This window comes from Bombyx mandarina, chromosome 08 (assembly GCF_030267445.1).
Source record: "Bombyx mandarina strain Sakado chromosome 08, ASM3026744v2".
Taxonomy (NCBI): Eukaryota; Metazoa; Arthropoda; class Insecta; order Lepidoptera; family Bombycidae; genus Bombyx; species Bombyx mandarina.
The window spans coordinates 14,104,621-14,115,802 of record NC_143215.1 but is presented as its reverse complement, the minus strand read 5'-3'; the positions used below and the strand labels follow the sequence as shown (position 1 = coordinate 14,115,802).

General features: G+C 34.5%; 1 protein-coding gene across 13 annotated transcripts; it reads right to left on the bottom strand.

Annotated features, from left to right (window-relative positions):
* Positions 1–1,092: 1,092 nt before the first annotated feature.
* On the bottom strand, positions 1,093–9,693 carry Tra2 (transformer 2). Of its 13 annotated transcripts, XM_089729281.1 has the most exons (9): positions 9,465–9,637; positions 9,204–9,337; positions 7,628–7,832; positions 6,519–6,647; positions 5,782–5,954; positions 4,312–4,362; positions 3,176–3,312; positions 2,908–2,988; positions 1,093–1,541 (listed from the first exon to the last, which is right to left on the bottom strand). In XM_089729281.1, exons 1-9 carry the CDS (start codon positions 9,477–9,479, stop codon positions 1,516–1,518), a joined length of 951 nt encoding a protein of 316 aa, XP_089585407.1. In that variant the 5' UTR covers positions 9,480–9,637; the 3' UTR covers positions 1,093–1,515. The 13 variants fall into 13 exon arrangements, with proteins under 13 accessions (XP_089585407.1, XP_089585403.1, XP_028035944.2 ...); XM_089729277.1 differs by lacking the exon at positions 2,908–2,988 and having other exon boundaries at positions 1,093–1,853; positions 7,628–7,799; positions 9,465–9,693; XM_028180143.2 differs by lacking the exon at positions 2,908–2,988 and having other exon boundaries at positions 7,628–7,799; positions 9,465–9,693.
* Between the last annotated feature and the right edge of the window lie 1,489 nt (positions 9,694–11,182).

Below are 11,182 nucleotides of genomic sequence, written 5' to 3'. Positions count from 1 at the left end.
TATCCTTTGCAAAGATATCACCAAATTTGAGCCTTTTCAGTCATATTAGACGTAAATTTCATCAGTATATTTCAATGTTAAACACCGAACCGCAGCCCTTTCTGTGATTTAATATGTTAGTATTTTGTTCTTTATATTGTAACTTTCTAGAGACCTAATGTACTGTTTGCATTGGACAAAACTAAATTGGATTAATGTTAAGTTATTAAGCAGATTTTTACGTCGTTAATAGTATTTTTATTAATATATTAATGTAAGTGTTATAGTGAAGCAGCCATAGTGCCAATACTTGTGTATATGGTGTTATAAGTAATTAGAATAATTAGGTATACATACATAATTATATAAGAATTTTAATAAACTTTTTGACTAGTGCACTTTGTAATTATTTTTTTTGCGCAACCAACAACTACAAGAATTCTTGCAAAAATAGTATAACTCGCATTTTTTTTTATAAAATGTCAAGGTACTACTACATTTATCAGTAAGTTAGGATTATTACATTACAAATATTTATTATGCACAGTAAAATTAATATAATGAAATTAGCTCAACGTATTTCTGCAAGAACTTCTTTATCCCTTAAAATTTATTTAGTAATTGTACTTCTAAATACACAGCGTTCTAGTAGTTTGTATAGAATGAAACACCAGTAATTATATTGTCAATCACTAATATTTATATATACATACAATTTCAAAACTCTTACGAATTAACTACGATCATACCTACAAGTCAATCCCATTCTGAGAAAAACAAACGATTTTGGTCACGTTTCAAGAAAACTTGTTTTGTTATTTTGTTAGTGCCAAAATCAACATAATTCTGAGGTCATTGTTTTCACTAAAAATATATGGAATGCTTTGAGACGGTAAAGGAATATTGTTGCACATTAGAAAAGAATCTAGGGCGACTAAAACTTCAATGAAACACGGGACTGATGAGACAGTCTCACCACCAGTAACAGATTTGAGTCATTCGCTAGTGCATTCAACTCGTAGGTCTGCACATTATCAAGAATCAAAAATATCAAGGGAATGATGGATAAGAAAAGGTGGGAGAGAGAAACGCAATGAATGAAGAAGTACTACATACGACGTTACAAAACTATTGTTTTATTGATAGTCGCTCACAAGTTACCACTACATCTAACTATATAGATATGTCAAACTCAAATAAAAACCGAATACATATAATAAAATAATATATGTAACATGTAAATACCGAAGTGAAATGCAACGTGTGTTAGATTTACTGCAGAATTATTACGATTATTATTATTGTTTTTAAGTCGGAAGATAAAGAATATGATCAAAATTTAGCGCGACACTTCTCTCTTCAAAGTTCTTGAAAGCCTGGTTGCTTCCTACAAAGCGGGTAACCCGATCATATTCTTTTCGCTTCGACAAGCGGCGAACTTCCCTCGGCCGGTCCGGGTTTTCGACCGCCGTTTCGAAAGGGCTTTTTTCAATGCAAACATTTTCAAAACTTCAACACAGTTAGTTTCAAGGAACTTCATCCTTTACTTCTTGTTTCAATACCTTTTCAAAACAAACAAAATCAATATTAGACCTTATTGTTAAAACTTTATTAGAGCTAAGTTTACATTCTAGAGGCGTGGCCCGCAGCGGGCTGTCTTACGTTCTAATTAAATCTATATAAACCCATTAAGACGACAGGACCGCGACTCGGTCACTTTACAAACATCCTTAATCATATTAACAAACAGTACAATGTAACCCGGCCGACACAGGTACCGTTTAAATGCATTACGAGGCCAGGGGCGACATTGGGGCCATACGTGTATCAAACTATTCGGTTGAGGTCAGCGTCGCGAACTTACTAATAACGACCTGGAAATTTAAACAAGGGAATGTAACTATCATGTACACGATCACAAAGCACACATCAAAACGCATCGGCATCACGGAATGGGGCAGCTCATTCTATTGATGAGAATAAACTGACCGAATGAATATAAAACATGGAAAATTTTTATTGGGGAATTGAAATTGTTTTTTTTTTTAATTATATAATATGATGCCGACTATTTAAACAGAGATAAAGATGTCAAAATTAACAGAATCAATTTACAGACAAATATATGCACAAAATACACTAATGATGATTAATTAATAAATATTATATTATTACTCGTAGAATGAATACTTATATAAGTATAAATTGTTAATTAATGTTACTGGTGTTCTGTTGGATATTAAAGCTGTCAACATTTGTGAACTAGACTTTAGAAACTGCACAAATTAGCAACTATTTTAACTATTATTACATTTTCTAATATATCTAAATAATTAAAGCAATAGAGTCCAATGCACAAATCTTGCAATGTCTATACGTTTTATCAGTTTTATCAGAAGTGATTATGGTAAATATTAATAACTTACTTGTTCATGTTGACACTACTACCTCGACTCCTAGAGACCTAAGGGACTGAACTACTAATACTTACAAGATTACACAAAGTATCAGAAGCGAAGCTCCACGTACTGAATGGAGAGCACTAGTCAGCTCTGCTGAGTCTACTCGTGCCTAAGTCTACCTGCTAGTCTAAACGTGACGGATTCCTCCAGTATTGAGTATTTCAATCAAACATTTAACATTTTAATTATTTCAAAACAAATGACAAATGATCGTTATGGTTTTTCTTTTGTATATTTGGGTTCTTAAAGTCTCAACAATATACTTATATCCCTGCAATAAAATGTTTGCCTGACTGAGTGCGGGCTTGCTGCACACTCTGCCACCAGGGGCCAGTTCTGTTAATGAGAACTGTGCAATTCTTTCGACTTGTTAATTGTGCGGACAGACAAAATGTCGACTTTCATATCTTTATTAGTTTAACTGAGATTCTCAACACGTTCATGAGACATTACAACTAATACTTACGGGGCGAGTAACGTTCGCGTTGATAACGAGTCCGCTTCCGCGCGGGTGATCTCTCACCAGAGTTTACACTGCAATTACTAACTGCAACAATTATGCGATTGTTTCAATTACAATCTCTGTCGGAGCGCGGTCGAGCCTGGACAGCGTGCGTGTGGGTGGGGGTGGGTAGGGGGGTGCGTGCGTGTACGTGTGGGTGGGGAGGGGGTGTGCGTGCGTGCGTGCGCGTGAGTGTGCGTGCGTGCGTGTGGATGTGGGTGCGTGTACTCACGGGGCGAGTAGGAGCGCTCCCGCTCGTAGCGTCGCGTGCGGCGGTAGTGCGGCGAGGGTGAGCGGTGCCGGTAGCCGCGGTGGTAGTAGTCGCGCTCGCGGTAGCCGCCGCCGCCGCCGCCGCGGTAGTAGTAGTCGCTGTGGACACAAGCACACGTCAGCAACAACTAGCCGGCTCTGGTCGGGCCAGCGATGTGAACCGATACCAAAGTTTACTGAAAAATGAGTTCTGACCGGTAATAAATCATGTGTACTTTTACAATACGCTGTTAAAATGGGAGACGGCTTTATGCGGTTAATAACCACTCAACATTTTTGCTGATGGCAGGACCTCTTGTGAGTCCGCGCGGGTAGGTACCATCACCCTGCCTATTTCTACCGTGAAATAGTAATGCGTTTCGGTTTGAAGGGTGGAGCAGCTGTTGTAACTATACTGAGACCTTAGAACTTATATCTCAAGGTGGGTGGCTCATTTCGTTGTAGATGTCTATGGGCTCCAGTAACCACTTAACACCAGGTGGTCTGTGAGCTCGTCCACCCATCTAAGCAATAAAAAAAAATGTATTCCCATTTAAACCTATGCTATGCTACAACAACGATAATTCCCTCACAACTGTGACCTCTACAATAGAATAAAACTATAAAAGTACAAAACGCATTGAGAATTATTTGAATTACAATTCACCAATAAAATTTCAAACACTAGCAATAAAAAAATACTATTAAGTATTGCCGAGCCACGATCGTTTTACGATTTTTTGCTTATGGGGCATGTACATTACCAGATAGATACTAGTCATATTATGCAAGCATAAAATGGGCATGAAGTATCAGTATGCATGGTCAAGATTAGTTATTTTAAAGTCAGAGAAACTACAAAGTGTCTACCCTCCTTGAAAATTGTAAGATCTGATGTGTTCAATCCTAGTCACTTTCACTAGTATATATCGAATAGTTTGCAATAAAAATTGTTTCACCATGATATCTGTGCTGATAATGCATAACAATTTTATTAGGGCTTCGATCTAATTAATTATAAATTCATTACGCGGCATTAAAGCCAGTTTGCACACAGCACAATGAGTTTCAAGAAGGATGATATCAAGTGGGGGTCAGTTTAAAAAAAAAAGGACTCACTCTCTGTCGCGGCGCCTGTCGTATCCATTATCGCCTCTGCTACTTATTCTGCTAAACAAAATACATTTGGGTTAGAGTTAGTCTCAAGCGGGCGCGGCAGGGCAGCGTCCACTGCGTTGTAACACACGGGAACTTATTTCAATAAAAACTTTTTTTATTTTATAAATGGAGTTCTCGTGTGCTTAGTGCGAGTTTTTTAACGTTCTTGATAGCGTAAAAGTTAGCTCATATTTGTATGGAATGGGATCGTTTGCGTACGTTTGCCGCTAGGGGCGCTGTTCCAACTGCATACAAAATTGCCTTAACTTTTACGTTATCGGGAACGTTAAGAAACTCGCACTAAGCTCACTTGAGTACTTGGTTAAATTGTGGCCAACATTTAGCTGACTGATATATTTCTCGATGGTTTAAAACCAATTAAATAAAAGGATGTACTTGGTTAAATTGTGGCCAACATTTAGCTGACTGATATATTTCTCGATGGTTTAAAACCAATTAAATAAAAGGATATAAAAAATGTTAGAATGGGCCTTTAATGAGTCAGTTACACTATAAACAGATTCACTCTAAACCATTCATATCTGTATAATCTACCAACATTTGGATTCACAAATATAGTAATATTAATCTGTGAAATTACAGTGTTGGATTACAAATAGGGGACTTTTTGGCGGGAACGCGTGGAGTGAAGTTGTGTGATTTGTTTTATCTTGTCTATTTAGTGTTTCTTCAGGTTTAAATGTGTAATAATGGTGGTTTATTAACCGTTTAATATCTGTGAAAGTGCACAAATATGGGAAAATGAAACAAAGGCGCTGGAAGTAACTTCTCGGGATCCTCCAAAAAGTCCACTGAAAAAATCTTATTAAATGACCACCATTTTACTGAGATTAGATTTCATCTCATATCATCTCATTTAATTTCATCCCAGTTGATTAATGTCTCAAATTAATCATTTTCATTTCATTTCACTCCATAACATCATTTTTCATAAAATTAAGAATATACATTAAAATAAGACATGACTTAAAGGTCTCAGTTACCAGGTCATAAAATCTCTTAAAAAAAAAAATATTACAAATATAATTTTGAAAACAAAATCAATTGTTTTTACATTACAACCATTCGGATTTGATTTGTTAATCAACAGCATTTATGGTCAAATTTTTTGCAATAATTTTTAGATTTCAATTAATATGTATGTCGAGGTCGTCAGTAGCTGTTAGTAAAATTCACATAATCAGACTACAAATATACTGTAAAAAAGTGATACGTTCATTTATGGAAAGATAAAAAGGTACTCGTGAAGTTTCTTACTGACAATGGCATTTCGTTTTTAGCCAATAAAACCATTTTTTTTCTTTTTCTATTCAAGATCAATATATATTGATAAAATTTATTGCTGCCAATTGCATCGCTAGTCTACTTTTTTATTATAGTGTATATACTAACACCAGTTTAATTACTTACGTAGGTTTGCCCATGTAGATGCCCGGAGTGGGAGTGTGAGCTCGCTGTGTTATGGAATAATCGACGCGGATGCGACGACCGTCAATTTCCATTCCGGTGCATTCATTCTTTGCAATCTTAGCATCTTCCATGTCCTCAAAGTAAACGAAGCAAAACCCTCGGGAACGGCCCGTCTGTGTGAAAGAACATATTTCGATCATAATAGTTTTTGTTCATACTAATAATTTAGAAAACAAAAGTTAATGATAAACTTAGTAAGCTCAAGAAATACAATGGGGATGTTGACTCTATTCGATGAAACATTCCAGCTGATTGAGTTGACACCATCGCTCGTGGTCATCACACCTTAGCCACTATTGCCTACTGTGGAAATATGAAAGATCTATTGCAGTCAATTGATTGACGACCGTCTGGTGTAGCGGTAAGTGACATGGTCACTACAAAAGGGGGTCGCGGGTTCGAATCCCGCCAAGGGAAGATATTTGTATGATAAATATAAATGTATTTTCCAGGGTTATGGATGTATATTAAATATATGTATGTGTATGATAAAAATCTTACATTTATTTCCATTATCTGGTACCTGTAACACAAGTTCTTTACGAACTTATCATGGGACCAGTTAAGGTGGTGTGATTGTTAGTAAATATTTATTTATAGTAAATATATATTTATTTATAGTAAATATATATTTATTTATTATTTAATTAAAACGAATTTAATTCTCCAATACATACCTTTGCATCAATTACAACTTGCACTTTGTCAACGGGTCCATACTTAGAAAAGATATGGTTTATCTGCTGTTCAGTTGTATAAAGACTAAGTCCAAAAACCCCGAGGCACCGAGAGGGGGTAGGGTTTTCCTGTTGACAATTGAATCAGATGAGGCATAAAGTCATTTTTGAAGTTGGTTGGATTATTTTACAAATTTTTAAAATTATTATTTTATTTGATGCCAGAATACAGCTGATCCGAATTGGTGACTGAATCTGATGCTCTACAACAATGTAACATGAGACATAAAATCAAAGTCACAATTTGATTCATAAAACTGCTAATCTTTCTCACAAACTAGTTTTAACAACTTTAATACAGTTGTAGCTAGCAACAATATGTTGAGGTCAATCTTGATTAGAATGGTGTGTTTAATTTAAAAGTAACTTATATGAAGTATGGCACCAGTCACCACATTAAATCTGATAGTGTAATTTAGAAATTCATCTAGAAATCAACTTAAACAAACCAATTAATCTTGAAGTTTAAAAACAATTCAAATTGATTTTGGTAATTGTGTAAAAATCTTATTTTGCAATTAAGTAAATTCTCTATATCTATTAACAAATATAGGAACATTAAAAGTTTGTTTGTATGTACTTGTGTAAAAGTTTAAAGAAGGAAAATATTGAATTTGTAACACTTTTTCCTCTGCAAATTTGTAGTTATAGTTCTGGTATATCATTGAGCATTTATTTCATTTTGACTTCAACTTAGTCTTTACAATAGTGTCAACAAATTAACAAATAGCCTTAAATAACATTATTACTATCTATAGTTTAACTTAAAAACTAACTGACAAATCTATGTAGTCTCACAAAATCATTGTAATTTTAATTGATTAGCATTGATGCAGTACTGACCGGATCCTATTGTGTATACAAACTGATAATGAGGAACTTGTATATATACAACATTGGAAACATTAACTGCAAATTGTAATTTCAGTTTTCATGCAAAGGCAGCAAATTGAGCGACCTTTTGAAGATTTTACTAAATAATTATGTGAGTCCACATCAGTTTGTAAGCGACTATAAAATAAAAAGATTATAAAAAAAATGTACTGTACCAAAAGTCTCACCCTGTCACCGAGATGACGGCGCCGGGATGACATAGGGCTGTGACTATGACTGCGGCGGTATGAACCCCGGGGTGAGTAAGAGCGAGAGCGGGTGCGCGAGTGGCGCGAGCGGTAGCCGCGACGAGCCGAGCCGGAACGGGACCGCGATCTGGAGTGTGTCCTACCATCAACCGTTAGACCGCTTGTTAGCATGCTTGAGTTAAAAACAAACAAACAAAACAACACTTTATATGGCAACAATAATTGTTAGCATTTATTTGTTACATATTTGATAAATTGTAAACTAAAACATTACAATAAAGTACCAGAACAAATTTGATTAATGTTAGAAAAGAACCATTCATTTACAACTAAGCATGTTAAATCCTGTAGTGTCAATCTTACAGTTTTATATCATTGTGTATTTGAGTCATTGATTCCAATGCAGGATAAAAACCTCGAGAAAAAAACCTACCCCTGAGAATTCACATACACTCTAAAAATAATAAACATTTGTGACACTGATTTTTCTGAGTTGGAACTTATTCTTAATTAATTTCTTTGTTTACTGTGAATGATATTTAAAATAACTGTCAGCTGTCTCTAGAGTATATAAGAAAATTCAGTTTTCGGTTGGAAATCTTGATTGTCTTCACGTTTTTTTTTGTCATTTATAGAATACAGATAGCAGTTATTTACATGAATTATTATTATTCCATAAAAATTATCAACATTCTGCTTCAAAACCATGCTTTCAAATGCACAATAACATGCATTTTAAGAAATCTTGATTTATATTAACCTTTTGCAGCCAAGGTAATGTGATATTTCTAATAATTACTTCACACTAATGATCACAAAGAAAAGACCAAAATAAATGCTAAAATATGACTTTAAACAAAGTGCTTTTTGAAATTCTAAAACTTAATTACAAAGGGTTATAATTTTTAAACTACATAATATTCAATAATGGCAGCAAATAAGCAAGATCAAAAAACAAACTCAAATTGTTCAACAAATAATGAAAACCCATAAAAGTCCCATTATGGCTGCTCATAACTACACCACTATAATCTTATCAGCTGTACCACCATTGCACTATTGATAAAACTGTTGCTATGTGAAGTTGCCTATAGTTGTTGTTAATAATTGATCAAACATTGGGTCATTGATATGTAGTGTTGATTTTACTGTTTTACTTTTTAAATGACATTTCTGTAGGGTTGGATAGTTTTTATTAGCACCAAATTACTACATCAATTCGATTGCTAATAAATTGTAATATTTTTATGAATAAAGAATTTCCAACTATTTTAGTATGTAACCTTAAAATATTTCCCAATCTTAATTAGATACATAGTATTCGGAATTCAAAGTCATCACTTCCTTAACGTATTGTACGAGTGTAAATAATTATACAGCCGGTTTAATGCAAATTGCGCAACCGACGCTGACCACAACTTTATGTCCTTGACAACGAGGTTATGGCAAAATATGCAGTAAAGCGTGGAAACTACAATAAATTAGATGTACGAAATGATCAGTTTCAACATTATATACTAAAAGTTTAAACCTCTAAACTTACGGGCTTCTATATTTTCTGCTAGTTGCTTTTGGCGGGGGCGGCGTCCTGGACCGGCTTCGACTATGTCCTCTGGACATCACCGCAGGTTTCGGTACCGGCTCGCGAGAACCGTTGCGAGTCCTCGAACGACTTCTCTGAAATAAGCAAACCACAAAACATTTAAATAAATATATATCTACAGATCTAAACGCTCACAAAATAAAGAGCACGAGGCGGGAACGCCAACAAATGTACATGACGATCAATAGTTTATTTTAATACCTCTCGATCAGACATAGCGATGTTCGTAGTTAATAAGAGAGACAAAAGCGAAATATCACGAATATTTTCTATTAATACACTTAAAAGATCAACTTCTATCTACAGACGCGACCGCACGTTGAAGACACAAATCGAAAAACAAAATGGTTGAAGCAAAATTTGGTTTGGACTACTACAACCACAAAAAGAGGTGTTTACGGCCATGGCTACATGACCTTTTAGCCCAGTAAGCCAAGTTTAATTATTTTATTCTTTTTATGTTGAAATGACACTCTCGAAGAGACATTTTGAACATCTAAAGATCAACTAGTTAAATCTGAGATACATTTATACTTTTAACTGTGAAAAAAACAGTTCGAGCTGATAATAAATTGTGAAATGTTAATGAATGGAGGGAATTATGGAGGGAAAATCTGAAATAAATGAAAAAAATAAAATAAATAAGCCAATTTCATTTTTAAGCAAATATGGATATCATTCAATGTGAGCTCTAAAGTGAGTATAAATAAACGTATTTATAAATTAAAGAATTAGGCTTTGAATTACGCTGATTTACTGCGATTTTAAGTGATGCAACCTCAGTTTAGCTAATAATTTTGATGACGTTTCAGAATAATAAGGTAGTCTTGCGAATAAACTGCACAACAACAAATTTTTCGAATATTTTTTATTTACGTCTTATACAAAATAAAAAAATAAAAAAAGACATGTGTGCCATCCACAAGTGGTAGAAGTGAAACCTTCAAAAATTAAAATACAATTATCCTAAATGTCTAAGTACAATAAGTATAAATCATCTTTTATAGTATGAGGTAGCGCCTTCTGTGAATTTATATTTTAACTTCACGTATAATCCTAAATTAAAATTCCCTACAAGAGGTTTCATACACACGTTAGTGTGACGTTAGTATAAAAAAATCTCATAGATGGCGCTGTATTAAAAATAATTAACTAGTAAACGAATACACAAACCAATATAGCGTGTATTATTTCTCGATATCCCTAATTCTCTCTCTCGTTCAATCTTTCTCACTATAGCTCTCTCCCACTTCTCGTTCCATGGCTCTGTGCGTGATACGACGTTGGCTCTGTCTCACCTTTTCTCTCGATCTTTCTCACTTGTTTGCTCCCTACTCTCACCCCATGGCTAGTTGCTTCATGCTACGTTCGCCCTGTCTTACTCTCTCTCAATCGCTCGATCGCTCTCTCTCTCTTTTTCGATACTTCCGTTGCATACCTAAAGAAGAAGAATAAAGAAGTTTCACTTCAAAATCTAAATACCGCCATTACTAATTCAGCATATACTATGTTTCAATAGATCTATTTTAAATGTAAATAACTTTTCTGAACTGCTAATATGAATAGCCTATCGGTGGAATTTATATAAATCTACTACTGCATACAACATACAATAAAAATCAAAATCCATTTTTTACACAAAATAAAGTTCAGTCAATTTAGAATGATGCATTTGTGCACTATTTGAAAGTCATGCGTATCCGCCTTTGGATAGAATCACAATTGGCTCAGAGCACACCGTTACTATTTTCCGTCATTAATTAACAAGACGCTGTGGCCCTGTCTTGTTAAATAAATTTATTCATTGACGTGATAATCATTTAAACTAACCAAAATGTTTATCTGAAAGTTTAATGAATTGGGGTGAATTAAAATGGAATCAACTAGCATGAAACGAGACGAGATGAAATTATGCCCTA